Source organism: Cricetulus griseus, chromosome 3 (assembly GCF_003668045.3).
Source record: "Cricetulus griseus strain 17A/GY chromosome 3, alternate assembly CriGri-PICRH-1.0, whole genome shotgun sequence".
Lineage (NCBI taxonomy): Eukaryota > Metazoa > Chordata > Mammalia > Rodentia > Cricetidae > Cricetulus > Cricetulus griseus.
Genome location: NC_048596.1, coordinates 115,090,091 through 115,114,352, shown reverse-complemented (window position 1 = coordinate 115,114,352; position 24,262 = coordinate 115,090,091). Strand labels below are relative to the sequence as shown.

Below are 24,262 nucleotides of genomic sequence, written 5' to 3'. Positions count from 1 at the left end.
AGGAATGGAAGAGAAGTGGAAGAGGAGAAAAACGAGGGGAGTACAAGAAGTATAGAGAACAGGAAACAGGGATGATAGGTGGACAAGATCTCCTAAGAAGAGGAAATATATATTTCATGTGTGGTATAACACTAGAGACAAACTTTCCATTTTGTTTGTATTTTGTTGTTGTTGTTTTTAGACAGGGTCTTGCCATGCAGCCCAGGCTGACCCCTTTGAAGCCTCCTGGGTACTAGAGTTCTAGGTATGCTCCATCTCATCAAACAAGCCAGGTTTCATTGAGCTCCTGCTTATCTGCTACTCCAGGCTGAATGTACATTGAGAAGTAGATTAGATAAAGTGTTGTTCAGGAGTCAACCACAAAAGCTGTCATCAGTGTGATTTATATTCTGGGTCAGGTGGAATCATCAAAACAATTTAGACAATGGAGTGACTCAGGAGAACTCACAGATCACCTTCAAGAACAACCAAGAAGCAGGGAGTTCAAATAGGAAACTTCATTTAAACACTCCACTCAAGGGCCTTGGTTTAAGGGAGTGTGACAGGAGATGATGAGGATGGGATGCTTGGAAAGATATTGAGGAGGAGGAGGAATTACAGGATCAGAGTTCAAAGTTTTTTGAGTAAATACTACAGTAAGAGACACAGAACGAAGCAACATCTTTGACTCAGGCAGCTGGTTATGCTCACTTCTCTTCTGGAATTAGGTATCCTCAGGAAGAAGTTGTCTATCAAGGGCAAGAGCCCATCTCCCTGATTTTTCTTCTTTCAAGAATCTTGGCTCTCTGGACAGTCAACCCTGTTGCACCCTTCTGATGCTTTCCAAAAGCTGTTGTGTGTATTCTGTTTGTGGCTGGAGGCTGGTTAGAAATATACCAGCCCATCATGGCTGGTGGGAAGCTGCCCTTACTAGTAGGACTCAGTCATGAATGTAGGTAGGTCCACCCAAAGAGAGCATGTAGAACATGAGAAAGCTAAGGATTGTGCCCTAGGAACTCTAACATTTAATCAAAGAGGAAGAGTGAGTAGGTGAACACAGAACTTAGCAAGAGCAGAGTCACAGAAGCCACAGGGACTGGTCATCTCAAGGAAGTCAGATGCTCTTGTGAAGATGGCTGGAATCCAGGACTGCCCTCCCCCCATTTCTGGCAATTTGAAGATGACCTGTAGTACTCACAAGAGTGGCATTAGTGAATTTCAGATATGCAAGCATGATCACAGTGAGTGGATGAGGGGAGAGAAGGTGAGAATGGGTAGAGAGGTTTTCCAAGGGGAAGGAAAGAATAAATCCAAGGCACAGTTGGAAAACAAGATGGAAAATGACATGTGTTCCATCCTCTTGGCTCTGTTTGGTTCTTCACTAGGTGGAAGAGTTGGTCACTGAGAATAAGGACAGTGAGATGTGCTAACTAGGGGGAATGGAAATGGAACTCACTATTGATAGTAAAAAGATAGAGGGATCATGGTGAGAGCCAGTTAAGGTTGGAAACTGGGGATTCATGGAGGTTCCATTCCATGGACTTCATGAAGTAGGTGACTCTGACAGCTGGTGTGTCAACAGAAATGCATATATTCCAAATCTCATGAAACCCAGTTTATAAACTTCAGAGTGATATGTGTCCTCTAAGAAGAAGTCTGGACTGATGGTCAAGGCTAGAGAAGCTGCTCTCCCCTGCTCTCCGGTGTCTTCCAGAACTCCAGCTCTTTTCTCTCCACACCCTGGGATTGTGAATTTGTCTTCATGGCTACAGAGTTGAATGGTTAGACATCACATCCACCTCCCAGATAAAAAGAGCTGGTAGTAGAGACTCTTTCGATTCTGTGTCATTATTCAGAAAGAAAAGTTGTCCCTTAGGGCTTCTTTGTCACTGACCAGAACTGTAGCCTGTGACAGTATTGCTTTTGAGGGGATAGAAACCAAGTGCTAAGCATCCCACCCATCATTGTCACTGGTTCCAAAACAAGATAATTCTTCATGATTACTCAAGTTCTCTTCAGATGCATGATGTCACTGCATTTTATTAGGTCTCCTGCATTCTAGTTTTGATGTGCTCAAACTCATTCTACAAAGACCAGGGATGTTAAGAAATGTCTCACAAAATTAATCCTAGATAATACCTTAAGAAACATTTTTAAGAGAGCATCTGATGGGTGTTGGGGAAGGATCACACAAGAGTGGACTGGAGGAGAAAGCAAAACTGGAGGAATAACACAGATCAGGCAGTTTGAAGAGACAGGCTGTCCTGTGAAGGGCTGATTCAGCAAGGCTCCTGGTGAGGGCACTAGCACAACAAAGCAGGCAGTTCACTCAGTGTGCTGGGAAGCACCTACAGTGAGGGCTGGCCTTTAAAAGATTGGAGATTCACCAGCGAAGACTTCATTTTTAGCAGAGTCCAAAAGAAATTAGACGCCGAGATCATTCGAATTGAACTAGAACAGAAGCCAGTGGAACTGTGTGGACGAGAGGTGCTGAATGGAAAGGGACACAGGAGGGAGTGTTGTGTTCGCTCAAGATGCTGGCCTAGCAGTGCATCATTCTTTGTATGTGTATGCAGTATGTGTCCATATTCCTGTGAGTGTGTGCATCCAGCTGTGTGCACCTGTGTGTGCAGGCCAGAGGCTGTCACCAAGTGTCTTCCTTGACTGCTTTTAAGTGTTTGAGACAGGGTCTCTCACTGAACCTGGGACTCATCAATTCATCTAGGCTGACTGGCCAAAGAACCCCAGATGTGCCTATCTACATCTCCAAAGTGCTGAGAACACTGGCATGAGCCACTATGCCTGGCTGGGGATCTGAACTAGGGTTCTCATGCTTGTGTGGCAAATCGTTTATTGACCGAGCCATCTCTGAAGTCCCAGTTTCTCACTTTTGATGAGGTCCTTCCTCTCCTGTCCCCCTCTCTCCCTCTAGGTCCAGATCTTCCTGCCTCTCCCCTGTTCTTTCCTCCCTCCATTCTTTCTTCCCTCCTTCTTGCTCTTCTTGCTCTGCTTTCCTCCTTTTCTTTCTTCTTTCTCTCCCATTTCCTCCCATTGACTGTCAGCTTTCAGAGTATAGATCCTTACAAGAATCTGTTGGAAGTTGGGTGGGTATGAGTGGATAGGCCTGGGAGAAGTTGGTAGATGGATGAATATGATCAAAACAAAACATGAAATTCCCAAAGAACTAATGAGAATTCTCTTCAAGTAAAGTGTTTTCTCTCCAGGCAAAATCTGTGTATGTATAAGCCAAATTTGCCATTCCGGTTTTCTTTTCTTCTCTTTTTCCTTTTATTTGTGTATGACATGTACATGTACAGGTACAAACACCCACCTGGGCACATGTATGCTGAGGCCAGGGGAGGAATTCAGAAGTCCTGCTTCATCATTACCTTCCTTGTTCCTTTGTGACAGGGTCTGTCGCTGAGTCTGATGCTTGGCATTTGGCCACTAGACTAGCTGGCCAGCAAGCCCTGGAGATCTTCCTGCCCACTTGGGATGCTGCTAGCTAAGACTCCAAAAGGAGTCTAATGTTTTTGCTTAATTTCTGTACAGAAAGGAGAGCCAGAGTGCTCAGGCAGACCCTTTGTGACAAGGAATGAGTGATGCAGTGGATGCTGGCATTTTCTCCACTTGGAAGCCCATGTGCCAAGGCTAAGGCTAAAGGTAGCATGCTTACATGAAAGCACAGTGCTTCCTGTTCTTGATTCTTTCTCTTGGTGGCCCCATCCTGTCTGCTGTGGCTCTGAAACTGGCCAGCTGAAGCCAGTTTGGCTGGGAGTTCCCTAGGCCATATGGAAGCACTTCCCTTAATCACACTTTGTGTGAAAGAAATGTGGGAAATGAAGCCATGGCTCCTCTGAGTGTGCATCACCGAGGCCTACAGGGTCCACGAAGCTTCTAAGCCCAGGTCTTGCCAAGCAATCATTCCTGCCTTCCCCAGGACTCTCCTTGAGTCAAGACATGGCTAGGAGAGGCTATTGGCACAGCCTCCCCCTGGATAGAGTGCAGAAGGCTGCATACAGGATATCAGTTCCATCGTGCAGCAAGGCAGACACAAGGTATAAGAGCCTGGAGCCAAAGTCTTAGCTATGAGAAAAATCAGAAATGAATCCAGATACAACACACTAATTTCCTGTTCAGAGTCAGGTGGGGACTGAACTAACAACCAGCATAAATAGATTTACATGTTGGAAAAGAAGCTGGAAGCCACTCAAGTTCCAAGGGAGAAAACTCTGGTGGTCTTTAGTATAAAAAAAAATTAAGTAAAATGTTTTAAATGATGAAGCTGGAAAGATTGCTCAGTGGTCAAGAACACTTGCTACTCTTGCAGAGGACCTGAGTTTGATTTCTAGCACCCAATCTAGATGCTCACAACTCCAGATCCAGGGGATCCAAAGCCCTTATCTAACCCCTGAGGTAGACACACACACACACACACACACACACACACACACACACACACACTCTGATATGAAATCAACCTTAAAAATCTAAATGAATGATTTCAATTGACTAATAATTCTGTACATGTGTGGAGTACAATGTAAGTTTTGGGTTTTATTCGCTCATTTTTAAATAATGGCTTATTTTAAGATTTTTTAAAAATATTTTATGTTTATGGGGTGTTTTGACTGCACCACATACATGCAGTTCACACAGAGGTCAGCAAAAGGTGTCAGATGGCTTGGAACTAGAGTTAGAGATGAATGTGAGCTGCCATGTGGGTGCTAGGAATCGAACCTAGGTCTTCAGGAAGAACAGACAGTGCTCTTAACCACTGAGCCATCTCTCCAGTTCAATGTTTTGAATATATATATATATATATATATATATATATATATATATATATATGTCAAGGTAATTACATAAGAACAGCAACTAAGAAGCTAACACAGTTATCCAAGTATTGACACACATTTGGGGTCTTCCATATTTATCCCTTACTTTGGTCACTTGAGGACACACTGAGGCAAGTAAAGAAGCCCAGCTTGCCCGTTCTGTGTTCTTTACCCATTTTGCCAAGTGATAACTAATTTTATTGGTACTATGGCACCTAAGGCCAGACAGGGATGTCAGTTCTTCACTCAAGTTTGGTCATTGTGATGATAACCATGCCTTCGACATCCTGATGCTGACATTCCAGGCTGAGTGGACCACAAGGCTGTTTGACAGTGTAATGCATATGAGTTTTCCTCACCACACACTGCTCATTGCTACTTTGATTGGCACTTCCAAAGGTAACCTACAAACTTAACATGATCCATGGTAGGGAGACTGAATGTGGGATAAAGGATTTGGCAGCAGACAAACTGGTTTTCATTCTTCCCCGTTCTCTTTTCTGTTCTGCCTCCCTATTCACCCTTCTGTGGCAAGATTCTAATGATAATACTCTTGACATTGGATCTTTGGCTGGTGAATGAAAAGTCAAACAAAAGTTGTTACTGCTTTTTAAAAACTGTGTGTGTGTGTGTGTGTGTGTGTGTGTGTGTGTGTGTGTGTGTTGCCTGCCTGCATGTATGTGTGTACCACATGTGTGCCTAGTGCCTGGGGAGGTGGTCAGAAGAGGGTGTTGGATATCCGAGAATTAAAATTGTACATGGTTGTGAGCCACCATGTGGGTGCAAGGAGCTCAGTCCATGCTCTGTGCAAAAGTGTTCTTTAGGATTGAACTCCCTCTCCAGCCCCTCCCCTGACATTGCAACTTTAATAGATGGTTACTTTCTGTGACACAGAACAAATAGCTTGGAACTAGCAATTCAAAGTCAGTTCTTGCCTGGCTCATTTGCATGTTTCTGCATATCATCTAGCTTCCCATGGAGAGAAAGAAAAGTAGCATGTGGACCTTGTTGAGAAGGATTATCATAGATTATGCTTCCACGGCAAAGCAGGTAGACCATGAACTTCCCCCTTCTTTGTGAAATAATGCTGTGCTTCTGGTGAAATGCACAGCCCTTCCCAAAGTCAGTGTCATCTGACCTCCATAAGGTCCTATGCTGCCATTTGCCTCTTACACATTAAAGTACAATCACACTGGGTTTCTGGAAGATTCTAGAATGCCAAGGATCTTTCTACCTTGGTGCATTCTCTTTTGCACCAACCCATCCATGGCCTGGAATACGCTTCTTTAGTTTCTTAGCATGGCTATCAGGTTCTCATTCTTTGGGTCCAGCTGCATCTCAGAGGACATTCAATTGGCCTGAAGGCAGCCCATTTCTTTTGTTTAGTTCCTGCTTAGACTTTGTTGCAGAAAGTGCTTACTTCCCTTTGTGTTTAACTTGCATCTCACAGTAGGAACACTTTACAAAAGTCAGCATCAGGTGTGTTATGATGTCCATTTACTCCTAATGTTGTGCCAGTATCAAGCACAGCCTTGGAGCTCAATTAACATGGAACCAATGAGCGTTTACACTGAGCCAGGCGTGGTTCTGCTTCCTGCTATGATGTCAGTGGTGCTTGACGGCGTTGTGCAATAGGCTTTGCCTAGATGCCAAAGAGCACTGTAATAACTTCAGCTTGGCTGCCAGCAGTTGTGAGCACAGGCAAGATGCTTCACGGGCTGGGGCCTTGACTCTTTCATACTCACAGTGTGTTAGTACAGGGGAGTTCTGAGACCTTTACTAGGGCTGGGATTCTTTAAAATATATCTGCAGCTTATCCTTGTTTTTAAAAATAGACTCTGAGATTGAATAGGGGTTTGAGAAATGAGACTTATAATCTTACATGAAATAGTTTTCTGAAATTTTAATGAAAAGATTTTGTAGAGATGGCTTAAAGAGCCTGGGACATTTCTATGCCCCACCAAAGTGAGTTGGTGTGAAGTTGTTTCTCTGTCCTGAAATCTCCTTGGTTACTTGTGTACTTGTACAGTCCACTGTCAACACCTGTGAGCTAAGATTCTTATTAGTATCCTGAACTCCCTTCTTGGTGTGTTAGCTCTTTCCTTCAGTCCCCTTCACACTTAGGCCAACCCCTGACACCTGGTATGTTCTCAGAGAGAGGGTTAGTATACCACCAGACTTCCCAGGTTATTGCTAGGCACCTCTGGCTAACACTTCTGCTCTTCAGCCTCAGTTTCATTACTCAAGACAACTGACAAATTTAGTCTTGCGAGACACATAACTTCTTAGATGTCACATTCAGGCAGAAAAGAAGAGGTATAGTATTATTTTGTGGAACATCTGAGTAGAGGTTTGTATTGAACCCCAACACACACACTATTTAGGTAATAGAAAATATAGATAAGGGGTGTCTTAGGGTTTCTATTGATGTGAAAAAGCACCATGACCAAGAACAACTTACGGTGGGATGTATCTCAAGTCACACTCCATCACTGAGGAAAGTCAGGCAGGGACTCAAGGTAGGAACCTGGAAGCAGGAGCTGATCAGAGGCCATAGAGGGATGCTTTTCACTTGCTTACTCCCTGATGCTCTCGCTGGCTTTCTGGACCTACTTTCTAATTTGACTCAGAACCACCTGCTGAAGGGTGGCACCACCCACAGAGAGCTGGACCCTCCCACACCAATCATTAATAAAGAAAATGCGCTACAGACTTGCCTACAGGCAATCTTGTAGAGGCATTTTCTCAATTAAGATTCCCTCTTCCCAGACGTCTAGGTCTATGCCAAGTTGGCAAGACCAGTTAGCACAGGGTAAAGAAAAGTAACACGGACATATTTGAATAAAAGAGCATTTAGCAAAAACAGGTCCAACCAAAAGAAAAGATCTCTCTCTCACACACACACACACACTCATACACATACACAGACATGGACACACACACACAGAGCTTGGGCCGGGTCATAGGTACCTCTAATCAGGCTTTCTCCCTACACACTAGGAATAGAAAAGTAGATATATTGCTAACATGAGGGTTCTTGGAATACTTTTTCCTGTGTTATCTTGGAAAATATATATATATATATATATATATATATATATATATATATATATATATTAGTTGGGGTCTATAATTGCTACTTATTGAATCCTTATTTTTCCTGTACAATTTTGTTTTGCAGCAAGGTCTTATGTATCTGAGAATGATTTATACTCCTGATCCTCTTGCCTTCAAAACACTGGGATTATAAATGCATATCACCATACCCCAGTCTGTTTCCTGTGTATCTTGTGACTTAGCAAAGCCATGGTCCACAACAGGAAACTAGAGATTGAAAAAGAAATAAGAGAGAACAGTTGGGTTTGAGAATGATGTGTGTGTGTGTGTGTGTGTGTGTGTGTGTGTGTGTGTGTGTGTGTGTCAGTGGCTGCAAACTAAATCACAAGTCTATGTAGTGACTGTAAAATCAAAGAGTGGTGCCATAAGGAACATCTGTAGTGAACTCTCTGGGGCATAAGGTAAGTTGGGCTCTCAGAAGAAGAGTTAAAGGTGGAGTTTGTAGTTCAAATTCAGCTCCATGATGTTGGGCAAAACACTGAAACTTGAACAAATACAGTCTTCTTCATTGCAGAGATAGATTTCCACTAACACAAACATAGCAGCTTGTCTCAAGTTACTTAGTGTGGTGCCTGGAGGCATAACACATGCTCAGCCTCCCCCCAGCTTCTAGCTTCGATAAACCCTTTACAAATATTGCTTGTTGAATACTGAAGGCAACTTCTTAGAGAAAATATTCTTATGATTTCACGGGTGGACTTGAGGCAGTGAAGATAAGCAACTTTCTCTGGGCCACACACCAATTTTAGGTCAAGCTGCAGCTATTCCAGCCCATGTTGCTGGGCTGCAGAGACTGGGTTTATAACCTCCCAGTTCTATATTGCCTCTCTCTATAGTGTGTAGTATGAAAATGATGCAAATCCCACCCAAAGAATGAGAAGAAAAACCCTCGAAGATGGTGCAGCCATTGGCAGTATCAAGGATATCACAGGACAAATTTCAATGAGAAGGTTTGGGAAGAATTCCAAAATAATCAGCGTCCCGCAGGAACCATTGGCCGCCATCACCACCTCCAAATCTGAGTGTTCCCAGATGTGGGCTTCTTGCCAGCAATATGATGGCTTGGAACACAGGAGAGGCCTTTGCTTGGTGGGACACACTTCAGCCACTGGATTGTGTCACAATGGGATGGGTAGGATTTGATGGTGCCTCAGACTTGCTTGGCACCTCCACCTGTGCACCCATGCTGGGAGATTCCTGAAGGCTTCTCTGAGCCCACACTTGCTTTTCCTATACCAGCCCTTGCTTCAGCCTGATCCCAAACTCTAGGCTAGCACCAGACTCAGGGGGAGTTTACCAGGAGGCCTAGAAGTTGTCCATCCTTACAGGACAAATAAACCACAGCCAACAAGGCTTATACCAGAGTGAACAGCAACAAAAAGCAGAGACAAATGCTTTATATCCATCAATGATCTAAAATTTGTGAATGAAGTACTACTACATCTGTCTGTCCAACTCGGAGTATATCAAACCTCAGTATTATGGTTTGAATTTCAGCTGTCCCCTACCTCCAGAGTACACCAGGCTTGGTCACCAGCCTCTGGCTATAGTCACTGTGAGACAGTGGCATCTTTAGGAGGTGGGGCTTAGCGGAGGAGGTTAGGAGTTATGTCACAAGTCTGCTTTCTTTTTTCCTCCTTTCTTGAGACAGAATCTCACTGTGTAGTCTAGGCTGCCCTCAAATTGTGGCAGTCATGCTGCCTCAGCTTCCCTATTGCTAAGAATACAGGCACATAACACCTTGCCTCATGCATGGTCCTGCTTTGTAAGAGATATCAGGGCCCTGGGATCTTCTCCCTGCTTCCCTCCTGCTAGGAGTTAAGCGGTTTTATTCCACTGTATACACGGCACCATGATGTGCTCACCACAGTTCTAAGGCCACATGCTGGAACCACCAAATCCATGAGCCCAAACACAGCTTTTCTGACTACATTTATTTCCTATAGAGACAGAAAGCTAGCACAGGCAAACCTATATGAAGAAATGTACTTTTTGTATGGTATATGTATAAAAACCTGGTTGCAAAGCTAGACCTGAGAGCATGGTCCTGTGATCGGGAGGCTGATGCAGGAAGATTCCAATTGTTAAGCTAGTCTTGGATAGGCGTGAGTTCAAAGCCAGCCTTGATAACTTAGTGAGAGCTTGTCTTAGAATAAAAAGAGGAAGGCTGGGGAATCTAGCTCAGTGGTAGATGGAAGATTCTCAGTTCAATTTCCAGTACTAAAGATGATATAAGTAAATAAAATAAAGTGATTGTATTCTAGGTTCCAAAGAGTATCTAAAAAAATAAATCCCAATAAAAACCAGAAACCAGCAGAAGAGGCCTCTCCCTGCAGCTGCACCAGTTCCTCCCCTCCTGCTGCAGAGGCGCAAGGCTGCCTTTCTTTCCAAGGCTAATTAATCCCTCCATCTGGGCTCTGGAGTCCAGCCCCTCTGTTTCCTCAGAGACCTCACTCCACCCATCAGGCCCTCCCCTTTATCTTCCCTCCCTTTCCCATCAGGGCTTCATGGGACCAGGGCTTTCCCATCTTAAAAGTATAATTTTTAAAATGTGTCTATGTATACATGCCTATAGGTACATATGTACATGTCAAAATAGATGAGTGTATAACTTTATATTTAAGTGAAACGTGTTTTCATCATTTATTTTTTTATGACTATATCAAGAAAGTTCTTTTAAACACACTGGTCTCTATTCCTGCCCAAATCCTTTACCGACCTCTGCTGCCAAGTGTTTGAGAGATTGTTTACATAGGCTGTCTCTACTTTTTCATCATCGTTCATTCCACAGATCAGAGCCTCCCTACAGCTTGCTCCTCAGCATGGAAAGGCTTGTCTAAAACCCAACAGTCCCCTTATAGCTCCACTTGAAAGCATGTTAAAGCCATCCTTTAGGTCCTCTAGGCACTACCTCAGGCCTCTGCCTCCCACCCCCACCCCAATGCTTCTGCCTCACAGGATTCATACTTGGTCACCCCTCAGAGCTACACCATGACACCCATACAAGTCAGTGAAGATACAGTGTTGAAACACCTTGGTGATCTCATTAGGCCTCCCCTTCTGCCCTAGATGACCTTGAGTTTGCCCTGTTGGCCCTATAGGGTATTATGGTACAGCATCTTCAGCAGCTCTTGGGGCTGCCAGAGGAGCAGGTCCTCTGGTTCCAACCTGCCCTGCTGGGTCCAGATCCCTGAAGGTGAACAGGAATCTGCAGCAGGTTTCCTATGATTCATATATAGGATGAAGTGTGTGTGTGTGTGTGTGTGTGTGTGTGTGTGTGTGTGTGTGTGTGTGATGAAAATAGAATAGAAAGGGGACAGAGAGGGAGGGCATGATCTTAAGGGAAGAGAGATGGGGATGAGAAGGTACATGAGGCCATCCAGTTTTCCCAGAGCCATTTATTGAAGACACTTTCTACCAATGGATATTTTTGTCAAACCAACAACAAACCCAGGCAGTTGTGGCTGTGAGGGTTTAACTCTGGGTTTTCTTTTCTGTCCCCTCAAGCCACGTGTCTGTGTGCTAATTTTTTATTGTTTTGGATTCTGAGACAGACAGATTGGTCACTGAAACAAAGGACTCTGGGCTAGAGAAGCACTTGGATTTCAGGGTGCAATCACTCTCCCTAGAATCTGCAGAAGGGTGCCCTGATAGGATGCCCCCACTCCCCACCCCTGTTCCAAACTTCTGGTGCCTCTGCAGTCCACTCTGAGAGTAGCTCAGTGGGAACCCTAGAACCCCCCCAACCCCCATTAAACTGCCAGGGCCTCTGACCTGCATGGTTTCATATGAAAGTGTGGCAGTGGGGTGACACACTGCTCAAGGATACTACGGACTACATTTGTAGCGACACTGTTCACTCCAACTGATCTGCTCAAATAGGTTTTTTGTTGTTGTTTTTGTATTTTTTTACTCAAAGGAAGCTTTTGTTTTGTCTGTTCAAAAATACATTTTAAAACTGTTTTCCTTATATATAATATGCTACGTGTTTGTCCATAAAGTCCATACTACCCTGGCAAAGGAAACAAAAGTAGTCAACAGGAAATGTGATCCATCATAGTTCCAAGAAACTATACGGTAATCACATTGGTCACATTGGTCACATTGGTCACATTGGTGGTCCTTCTAGGCAGGAGTTGTAAGGGAGGTTGACCCTCCCCCCAGAGTCAGTACAGGACACGCCAAGACTCCGAATTCTCAGCACAAAGGAGAACTATTTCCCCGGAGAGGCAAGGGGGTGGGGAGGCTGCAAAGGCAGCTAGCAAGTAGGTGGTTATTTTTTTTTAATAATTTACATTTTATTTTATATGCATTGGTATCTTGCCTGCATGTATGTCTGTGTGAGGGTGTTGCATCCCCTAGAACTGGAGTTACAGACAGTTGTGAACCACCATGTGGGTGCTCGGAAGTGAACCCAGGTTCTCTGGAAGAGCAGTCTGTGCTCTTAACCACTGAGCCCTTTCTCTAGCCCCCAAACACGTTTTCTGCCAGAGTGGGTTTTTAAGGAAAAAAGGGGGAGTCTGTGCTAGGGGGAGTTGGTAAATCCTGATTACACATGTTAGACAATTAAAGAGTTTTGATTGTTGGACCTTAGTGTTTTGTTTCCAGAATGAATAAGTAGCCAAATAAAGGGAAGGACTTTGGGGATTCGCTTAAGAATATAATCTAGGGGGCTGGAGAGATGGCTCAGTGGTTAAGAGCACTGACTGCTCTTCCAGGGGTCCTGAGTTCAATTCCCAGCAACCACATGGTGGCTCACAACCATCTGTAATGAGATCTGGTGCCCTCTTCTGGCCTGCAGTATACATGCAGACAAAAAACTGTCTATAATATAAATAAATAAATCTTTAAAAGAATGTAATTCAGTTGTTTTTAGCAAGGGAGAGGGAAAAGTGACGGGCAAAACCTATCAGTACCATGTTTGCCATGTTTGGACCTGCTAGAAGCCCTTCAAAGATAAAGTATTTGAGTATGTACAAGATATATCAACAGTTCATGTGATCAAGTTGCCATGTTTTCATACACCAATCCTAATCAAGTCTGCTCTTTAGCAGTGCAAATGCTATCGATAGTTGCCTATATCACAGCTGTTTGCTATGCGTGTGTGTTTAACACATGCATGATGCATTGTGAGCCTTCCATACAAACAAGTGCTTCTGAGAGTCATGTGCACTCAGGTCATATAAAGTTTTTCCTGGGCTGGGGAGATGGTTCATCACTTAAGTGTTTGCTCTGCAAGCAAAAAGACCAGATCTTGGATCCCCAAGCCCCATGTAAGTGTCAGGTTGGTTTGGTCACACACCTATAATTTCATCGTTACAAAGCCAGAAAGGGAATTCTCAAAGTATGCTGGCTAGCAAGCTCCGGGCTTGATTGAGAGTCCCTGCCTCAAAGAAGAAAAGAGCCACCTAGGACGATTCCAGATATCAACCTTGAGTTTCCATGTGCACATGCACACATGAGTGTGTCTCCACACTTACAGAGATGGGTATACACATTCATACTAAACACACACACACACACACACACACACACACACACACACACACACACAACACACACACACACACACACACACACACACACACACACGGATAGAAGAAGAAATACTCTGCTTTTATTCACTGAGTTTTAATCTGTTGATTCACTTAATTTTTCAATATGAATAGAACTTGCTAACTAATAATATAGTTAGCTACTGTAGATCTTGCACCTGGGTTCAGTATTTATGCTGCATTTGCACTGTAAGCCTCATTTATCCATCACCCACCATTCTAGTTGTGTACAGAAAGTAAGCTGTAGGCATCACATTTTGATTCATGGGCCAGTCCTTTTCTTAGCTGTATTTAGTTTTTAAAAAAATCTCTTTGTTCTTTGTTTTTAAAAAGAAAGCATTTTCTTTTTTATGCCAATAGCATGCTTTTATTTATTACTATATCTCCAGAAAAGGAAAGGAGATTTCCAAATTATTTTCATGAAGCCATTATTCCCTGATACAAAAACAAACAAAAAAGAGATAAAGATATCAATAAAAGAACTCTCCCTGAAGAAAACAGAGATACAAATAACAAATGTTTAGCACAGTAGACTTGAAACTGAACTCACAAACACATCTAAAATGCTGCACACCTTGATAAAGTAGACTTCATTCTACAGACACAGGGCTGGTTCAACATATATAAATCAACAAGTGTGATCAACCATAAGAGGAGATCTAAAGACAGAAATCATTAGATGTAGGAAAATCTTTAACAAAACCCAATATCTATTCATTATAAGACTCTCAGAGAGTCTACACACACTGGGAGCCTATTTCAACACTTATCCCAGATCTAATCTCCTTGCAGTTTTAACATGTTCTTTATTGGATACTATCAGCAAATGGCACAAGAATTCTCCAGACCCTAACTGAAAATGTATAGCTATTAACATCTACCCAATACCCCCAGTTTGTGTCTATCTCCATTCTAATCCATGGGTTCCTTAAATATGATGTTTTAGATCTTCCTAACACATGTAGTCAATCAGCTTCTGGTGCCTAAGAAAACATTTTCTATGGTATTGACTTTGTGTTCTTTTTAGTTGTCCCACGGAATGCTCAGATGTGTCCGATTATTTCCTCTATTGTCAAATACTTTGAAATTCTCTCTGTGTCTCTTTCTCTGACTCTGTCTCTCTGTCTCTGTCTCTGTCTCTCTCTCTCTCTCTCTCTCTCTCTCTCTCTCTCTCTCTCTGTGTGTGTGTGTGTGTGTGTTGTGATATGTTTCCAAAAGGCAACCGTGTAATTGACAGCTTTGTTTTACCCTTCACCCTTTGCTTCAGGGTTAACAGATGAGAACTCAAGGTCCTTATGGGCCTTTCTGGGTAAGCATACATCCCTACATACATATGGTATCCCTACATACATGTGACCGCCCTACATACATATGGCCACCCACTCCTAGGAATATAATGGACATGGTTTTCCAGCTCTTCCACTGAGGGCTTCTGATAGTTGCCAGTGACCTCATCTAGCCTTGATTTTAAACAACAACTTCTGATTGTTTTGGTCAGCCTCCCATGGGGGAGGCTATTTGTACTGGGCAAGCTCACAGGTCAGATTCAGGCAGCTTATTGAGTGGGGTCTTCCAGGCAACTACCACACAAGCCAAGTAATGACCCCTGGGAATTGGGCTTCTAAGAAGCTCCAAACCCATTCCAACTCTTGCAGGGTCTGGCAAGCTGCTGGCCCTCACTCAGGTTAAGGGCTTTTTACAAAGGTTACTATGGGGGTAGAAAGCAGAGAAGAGAGAAATAAACAAGTTGATACCCCACAGTCTTTTCTGTTCTTACTCTATGTTTTTCTTGAGTAATTACTGCCCAGACTTTTGCAAGCCTTTGGTTAATTTCCAGGGCTTTGGAAATGCCAGTTACTAGAATGTTTGCTCACTGTCTGCTTTGCAGAAGTTCTTTCTCCATTGTTGGTTTGTTGTTGCTGTTTTCTTATCTCTTCAAATTAGTTGTCAAATAAGGCCAGGAGTTTCCTTGGGTATCTTTGGCATCTTTTTTTCTTTTGTTTTGTTTTTGACACACGGTCTCATTATGTAGCCCTGACTGTCCGGGAACTCTATGTAGACCAGGCTAGGCTTGAACTAGGAGAAATACCCCTGCCTGTGCCTCCGGAGTGAGCTCTGGGTGCAATTAAAAGGCACGCGCCACTATGCCTGGCTGTGCGATCTTTTAATGGACAAGCACTTGCTCTTTTCTTCTTTCCTCTTGACATTTTCTTGTTGAAGCAAATCCTCATTTATCATCTAGTCTCTGTTTTCCATGTTGCATTTCACAATTGGCTCAACACAGCCTTTGCTCTCTTTGTTTTGTATCTATTTGCATGAAATAGGTGGCTCCTGTTGGCGATCTCCCCTGGAAGTGCCATTTCCAAACCCTGCCGTCAGTGCACCAAGAGGTGACCCCTCCCTTGGCGCTGTCCTCTTCTGCCCCTGCCCCTGAGAAAGCCCATCAGCTCCTCCCCCTGAGGTGCTCAAGGCAACACCTACAGTTTAAGACATGGTCCCCCCACACCCCAACATGCCACATGGTTCTCCCTCGTGGTTTCTCCTCTTCCCCGGGATGACCCGGGAATGCTTTGCTCAGATTAAAACCTGGACTTTAATTCAGCCTTATCTGATTTATTTCGTCCTCAGAGAGACTTAATATCGGATACAGAAATTTATCAACTCCACCTGAAGACTTACCTGTGTACAGGTCTGCTGGGGTGAGAGTTCCTAGGAGCTGGTGTCTGTAGTTCCTAATGAATCATGTCAGGAAGCTCACTGCCTCTTCTTTCTTGTGGCTCTGTAGTTGCTGAAGACCTGTCATCTGATCAGGTTCATTTACATTGCTCACACACTCCTATAAGAGAAACGTCCGCCCATCAACTGTCTGGCTCTCCTGCAGTGTGGTTGGGATGGAAAGGCCTGACACATGCATTAGCCTTTTCTCTGCTTACCAACTCTAGAAATGAAAACTGGTTCCTAGCCAACAGTACTGTTCCAGTATTTCTTGAACTCGCTGCTTCCAATGTATTTTGTGTGACTAACTCTTCTGTAATCACTCTTATTAATGTTCAGATTGTCTCATGGTTGGTACCTGAGGAACCTTGACGTTAACTCCAGTCCTTTCAAACTGACTCCAGTTGTCTTCAAGAATATCCCTGAGTTCTCCAAGTTGCTGTGCCATGATGGCATAATGTTTATTTTTTGACTCAAACTGTGATTGGCTGTCTGAAAAGCCCCATTTTTTTTGTAGCACAGCCTGAGGACAAGCATGCTCACTGCTACTGCATTAGCTTGTGTTATGACTGTTTGTGTGCCTACACCAATGCATAATTGTAGCAGTCTTTCTCAGACCACCAGCTCCCAAAATGTAAGTAACATGGAGACTTTACTGCAGTTATGAATGATCAGCCTAGCTTAGGCACGTTTCTGGCTAGCTTTTTAAACTTAAATTAACCTGTTTCTCTTCATGTACATCTTGTCTGGCGCTTTGTACCTTTCATTCCGTGTGTCTTTGTGTCTGTCTGTCTGGTGACTGCCTGGCTGGCTGGCTGGCCCAAGACTTCTCCCTCTCCTCCTTCATTGTCTTCTCTCCCTCTCAAGCCTCGATTCTTCCTCCTCCTTATTCTTTGTGCCCACCAGCCTTCCCCCAACCAATCCATCTACTGCCTACTTATTGGCCATTCAACTTTTTATTAGACCAATCAGGTACCTAAGGCAGGCAAGGTGAAACAGCAACACATGTTTACATAATTAGACAAATTCAGCATAAACAAACAATACATCTTTGCCTAGTTAAACAAATGCAGAATAAACAAATGCAGGACACCTTTACTTAATCAGAGTAACATTCTGCAATACATAATGCTGTGCATTAACATAATATGCACTGTATTTGCATAATATATCACATAGCATTAAATACATAAATATCTTTAAATATATAACTAGATAATGAAATTTTTAAAAGCCATTTGCATAATATTAGATCTCTTGAACTTAATTTTTCTTTTTTATAACTACAGCATTTTAAGATCTTTTTCCCAGAATATATTTGCATATGTTATTATTTTCTAGTTCCATTGACAAGAATCTACAGGAAAAATAATGATGATGATATTTGTTTTTCCCTATGGGAATAATTTTAACTATTCACCATTAAGTCTGCCCATGGCCCCTAATGTTGTTTACCAAATTGAGGGTGTTTCTTCTATCCCTAGTGTTAATAAGACTGTATAGTCAATGCATACAGAATTTTAGAGAATGCTTTTTATCTATAGGGATGATTTTAAGCAAGCCTTTGTTACCCAATACATTGAGACATCTCTCAGTGCTGACCCACCATTCACTTGAGAACATATTTCATTTATTTGTGTGTGTGCTGTTCTTTTGATAGAGCTGAGGAACTATTTCTTTGTATTATTCAGTATTTTTATCTATAACTTTAATCAAATGGGCTCATATGCATCCATTTCTGGGCTGCCTTTTTTCTTATTTATTTGTTGTTTTTTTGTTTTCAGTGAGGGTTTCAGAGTTTCTGGGTTGCCTTTTACTTTGGTGAGGGTTTCAGAGTTATGTTGATCCTGAACTCGCCACTGACTCCTCTTGTTCTTTCTGTCATCTGGGACAGAACTGTTTGCTGAAGAACTGTTTGTTTGTTTGTTTGTTTGTTTGTTTTTAATAAAACTCTCCTAGCAAACTCTTAGGCCCTTGCCCTTTTGCTATTAACAGTTGTTTTTGGTTTGGTCTATCCAATTTAAATTTCGAGTTTAATTAAAAAGTATGTATCAGACTGAATATTATATAAAAAAAGCACATTTATTACAGAAAATTCAGAAAGCATGCGCTCATGTTCTCTTCCCTTTAGTTCTCAGTGTGTCTCAGAGACGATGGCCACCAGCAGCGGGGTGAGAGCTCCCCATCACATTTGGAGCACAGGGGAATTGAAATGTCTTACTGTTACTCACTAATGAGCAACCACACAATCCTCACACTCTTATGTGTACACTGTCATCTTCCCACTCACACACAGTATAGTGTAATATGTGCATATAATCTACTATTGTATGTATTGCTATAACTTACACATACATGAGAATGGACTTTTCTAGTATGAGATTATACTGTATGTGTTTATTATATTATATATGTATGTATACATAACTTATAAGTTTCTGTTTTAACCATTTTGTGTGTGTGTGTGTGCATATGTGTGTGTTAGTGCACTGTGTGTGTCAAGGGAATGTATGTGCTTATGTGTGTGTGGGGGGGATGTGTGAACATGTGTGTGTGTTGGAGGGATGCATGAACATGTGCATGTTCACGCATGTGAAGGCCAGAGATAACTTAAGGTGCCAGCCATCCACCTCTTTTGAGACAGCCTAGAGCTCACTGATTAGGCTATACTACTTAACCACTGAGCCCCAGGCATCCTCCTGTTTCTGCCTCCCTAGTTCCCAGACTATAAGCATATGCCACCAAAACTGGTGTTTTTTATGTGGGCGCTGAGAATTGAACTTAGGTTCCTCATGCTTGCAAGGACCCAATTGAACCATCCCCCAGGTCCACATCACCACCATTTTAGTCATTGTTAAGTTTTGGTTCAGGGAAACCATCATCATCACCTGTCTCTAGCATGTCCTTTATCTTTTAAAACTGAAGTTCCCTGTCCACTAAGCAAAAACTCATTATTCGCCCCCACACCTGAGTAACCCACTTTCAGTTTGTGTGAACTTGATCTGTGTCCTTTTACAATTGTTCTATTTCACTTAGTGTAGTTTCTTCCTGGTTGATCCATGTGAGAGATGTGTCAGAATTTACTTTACCTGCAGGTGAAGCATAGGTGTCATTATGTGGGTGGCCACCTGCCTCTGCCTTCTGGCTACTGTAGACAATGCTGCATGAGTGTGGATATACAAATACTTGTGTGAGTGCTTGCTCTTGGTTCTCACAGACATCTACCACGAGGCAGAACCACTGGTCATATGGTTGTTCAATGTTCTGAGGAACTGCTGGTATTTTAATCCACTTACTCACACTCATGGGTCTTTAGGTCATGAGATTTTACTACATCTGTCTTGTGTTCTTTTCTAGGGGAGGAAAATGTGATTGCAGTTCCTTTGGGAAGTCGAAGTGTGAGAATTACTGTAAAAGGACCTGCCCGTCTCTGTAAGTAGAATCTCACCTTAGCATGATACAAAATTTCCCAAAATCAACATCAGACAAGCAAACAAAAAAAACCACTTCCTCGTTTATGATGGGGATTTCATCCAAGATACTCAAACAGTCTCTGTCTCTAGGAGAAATTTTAAATATTTTTTGAATTGGAATTGAATTATATCTCTCTGCCTCCTCCCAGATAATCTCCTTCAAACCCTTCCTGTGTTCCCTCCCACTCTTTTTACTTTGATTATTAATGGTGTGCGCGCGCGTGTGTGTGTGTGTGTGTGTGTGTGTGTGTGTGTACTATGCTTTAGGTTGGAAAGGATATCAACTTGGGCTTAATCTCCCCATGAGAGAGAAAATCAAATTGCATGTAAAATAGTACAAGAATTCAAGGATCTTCTAGGAGTGTCAGAAGTTTGGGACTAAAAGAAAAAAAAAAAAACAATTAAAGACCTCATCAATGACCTTTGATCTGGAAGGACAAGCTTTGCTGCTGATTTATCATGGTTTCCAGTCCAAGTGTTAGTGAAAACTGGTAAAGGGTTCGTGGGAGCAATATGGAGAGTACCAACAGAAGTGCAAGGGAGGTGTCTCTTTGCCAATATCAGATGGTGTTGCTTACCTTAGGAGTGTTTGGTTTCTTAGGATGTATAGAAGCTAGACGTGCCATGGGTTTCCTTCCTGTCTGCCATGGTATCCTTATAGCCTCAGGCTACCTTAGTTTCATTCAGAAGACAGTAAGTCTCAGGTAGACTGGGCTCTAAGCTTGGAGGAGTGTATTGGGTTTAAAGGCTTATATTTATTATTTTAAATTATGGGCATATTTAGGGGGTATGTGCATATAAGTGCAGGTCCCCGAGGAGGCCAGTGGTGCCCAAACCCCCGGAGCAGGAGTTGCAGGCAGTTGTGAACTGCCCAGCATGCCTTCTGGGAGATCCTGAGCAAGAGCTGCCCATTGTCTTAACCACTGAACCATCTTTCTACCCCCAATTGTTTGAATTTGACTGGCTCTGCACATACAGAACAAGAGACACTACCATGAAGTCACACAGTCAAGGTCACTGAGTTAAAATACTCTTTGGTTGCCTTTTCTTCTAGGCTACCACCATAGATTTTTTTTTTTTTTTGACCATAAAAATTTCTCAGGGCCAGAAGAATCTCACAGTTTTGGTAGTATGTATGCTTCTCCACCTGGAACTAATATTTCGCACACAAATACCCTCAGAGAAACATTTTCAAGAAAATGGTGATGTACAAATATTTCAAGTCATCATCACACTAAAATCTTTTGTACACAGTGTGTGTGTATACAAGTGTGTGTGTGTGTGTGTGTGTGTGTGTGTGTGTGTGTGTGTGTGTGTGTGTGTATGCTCACACAGGGGTGGGAGTGTTGAAGTCAGAGTTTGATGTCAGGGGTCTTCCTGAGTCACTCTTCACCTTATTCTTTGAGACAAGGTCCTTCTCTGAACCTGGAGCTCAACAATTGGCTGACCTGGCTGGCCAGCAAGGCCCACAGATCCAACCATCTGTGTCTCCCATGCTAGGTTTACAGGCACTTGCTGCTGCAGCTATTTGTTTTTTTTTTTTTTTTAATGTGGCTACTGGGGATCCACCTCAGGTCTTTATGCTTGTGCAGCAAGCGATTGAGCAATCTCCACACCATAAGCTCTTAAGGAGAAATTCTCTAGCCCCTTAGGATTGACATTAGTGAAGCAAGACTATCCTTGATGTGAGGCATTGGAACATTGTTTTAGAGACCTGTTTTGTAAATGGCTTGAAACTCTTTAGCACTCTGCGGGGTCAATTCTTCCTCCTTGTAAATTAAAATGTGACACTTAGACACTAGCAAAACTCATCCCAATTGAGTTCTGTGAATCATCCCAGTAATAAAATTGTGAGATGTCATCTGGACTAGAAACTATAAAAAGCACCAGGCATGTGATGCATACCTGTAACCTCAGAATATAGGCGATGGAGTCAGAAGGATTGGGTGTTCAAAGACAGCCTTGGATATGTGAGACTCTGTCTCAAAAGATCCCCCCAATCTATGCATATTTACATAAGTTAATACTGAATAAGTAAAGTACTAAATATCCATAGCAACATTTGTCCTGCTAGTCTTCAAATGAGAACAATACAGATATCTATCAATTGTTGAATTAATAAACTAATCAGGACACATATGGAATATTATTTGTTGATAAAAAGGGAAGGCATTCTGATGAATGCTACAATGTAGGTAGATGATCCTTGAAAATAATGAGTGAAAGAAGCCAATTTCATCTTATGTCACCCAGTTCCATAAGATGAACTATCTAGACAGAGAAAGCTGCAGAGACAAAAAGTAGGTGGATGATTTCCTGGCTAAGGATGACATTTTATTTGGAAGTGACCAAAACCATTGCAATCTTATTCTGTGGTGAAAATGCTGAGCATGAATAAATAAATAAATAAATAAATAAATAAATAAATAAAGTATTTTGTATAGGTGACTAGGGGCTGTGAATTAGCTAAATAGTAGTGTGAGGCCCTGGTTTCAACACCAAGTACTGGAAAGGGAGGCAAACACACCATGAAGAAAGAAAACAACTGAGAGGTCTCTATGGCATGACAGTTAGATATCAACAATAGTTTAAAATGCATTTTTAATGTGTTGCCCTAATGATATTGATGGCATTTCCCTAAGTTCAGTTTCAAGATTATGGTGATGTTTTGAGAGAAGGTCTCACCCTGTCTTCCAGGTGGTCTTGGAACTCCCCGTGTAGCCCAAGCTGGCTTGTAGCCCAGGCTGACTTTGAACTTGGGCTAAGCTTCCTGCCTCGGTCTCCCAAGGCCTGGTTTGCCAGTGTCAGCCACTATGTCCAGCTTTAAGAGATTTTTTAGATATAAAAACAGAGTAAGCAATTCAGTAATCAGAACAAGTATGGACAAATACCCCGGGGCCTCCTTTCCACGAGCAAGCATATGCAGGCGGATGAAGCCTGGCTTTGTACTGGAGACTGGCACTGTTCTGGAGACCAGGTTTCAGAAATGCTCCCACTTCTCCAAGCGACAGATCTATTGCTTGGAGTTTTCCTCTTCTGAAGCCCCACAGGCAGCCCTGGAAGGCTTTCTGAAAGCCACCCTTCTCCACTGGCTGCCTTGCAAAGGACTTAGTTTACATGTCTGAATTTCACAGTACAGAAGGGGTTTTGTTTTCTTGTTTTATATAACCATTTATTTTTTATTTTTTTAAAGCTGTATTTTTAAAATCAAGCTTATTTTGCAGTAATAAATCATTCTTTGAAGGCCTGTAGTAACTACAACCTTCCAAGTGGCTGCAGTTTTGAAAACTGAGAATGCTTGGTACTGTTAATTTCAAGTCCCTTTGTTGTGGAATGGAATTTAATTATAGAATGAAAATCTTAAAAATCTGCCTAGAGCTGTTTAGATTCTGAATTTCTAGCATGTTCTAATCCTAGCCACATTATTGTAGGGAACCCAGAGCCCCTGATTCTCCAGTCATGCGTTCCCTCCCCAAATGCAAGCAATAAGAAAGTTCATGCAAAAGCAATGTGATTATAGCAAAACTTTGGCATTAAATATATTTGACACAGCTGGTAAGATGACTCAGAAGGTAAAGGTTCTTGCTGCCAAGCCTAACTACCTGAGCTCGATCCCCAGGACCCATGTGATAGACAAGAAAGCTACCACACCAGCACCACTCCAAAAAATAAGTAAATGTAATTTTAAAAATATGAAAGGCCTGGAGAGATGTCTTAATGTTTAAGAGTGCTAACTACTTTAAGTTTGGTGCCCAGCATGCACATGGTGGCTCATAAACCTGCCTTTAAGTCCAGCTCCAGGTCATATGTCCAATATCCTCTTCTGGCCACTTTGGGAACTGCACTCATGGTAGATAATCTCTCTCACACACATTTTTAAATTTTTTTTTAAAATTCAAAATAATAATAAATCAAATGTTTCACTAACAATAACCTGAAAGATCAAGATGCCATAGGCCCGAAACCTCCACCAACTGGCAGAATACAATTTCATGCCAGGTCCTGTCTCCGAGCATGAAAAGAACCATGGGCACAATATATAATGGCCAAACGAAAGCAATGCTGAGCAAAACAGGCACACACAACAGATATGCATCTGCTGTAGGCACATGCTTGGTGCTATAGAGCTAACTGTAAGCCCTCATGTATAGCTAGTTAAAGCCACCTAAGTATTTTACTGACCTCCACAGTCTAAACAAATCTCTTGGTCACCTGATTCTGCTTCTTTGCAAAGCTGATGTTTTCAGTGTAAGTCCTTCAGTTAGAAACATTAATTATTTTTAAATCCAAAGCCATTGTTTTTTTTCCTTCCTTTCTTCCTCTCTCCCCCTTTTCCCTTCCTTCCTTTCTTTATTTCCTTTCTTTCTTTCTTCCTTTCCTTTTTTTTCTTTCATTTCTTTCTTCCTAGTATGGGTTAAAATACTTAAAGTTGTCCTTATAGGGGCTGGAGACCCAGATAGACAGTTAAATTACTACTCTTGCAGAAGACCTGGATTCAGTTCACTACCCACACTGCAGCTCACTCTCCTGTAACTCCACCTCTAGGGGATCTGATGTCTCCTTCTGACCTTCGATGGTTCCTGCA

General features: G+C 42.4%; 1 protein-coding gene across 1 annotated transcript in view; it reads left to right on the top strand.

Annotated features, from left to right (window-relative positions):
- Positions 1-24,262, top strand: part of LOC100756612 (ADAMTS-like protein 3) — a 297,381-nt gene that overhangs the window by 140,859 nt on the left and 132,260 nt on the right. Inside the window, exon 8 of the mRNA XM_035441640.1 lies at positions 19,562-19,636. Within this exon, the coding sequence (XP_035297531.1) occupies positions 19,562-19,636 (75 nt within the window). The remainder of the gene's footprint in view (positions 1-19,561; positions 19,637-24,262) is intronic.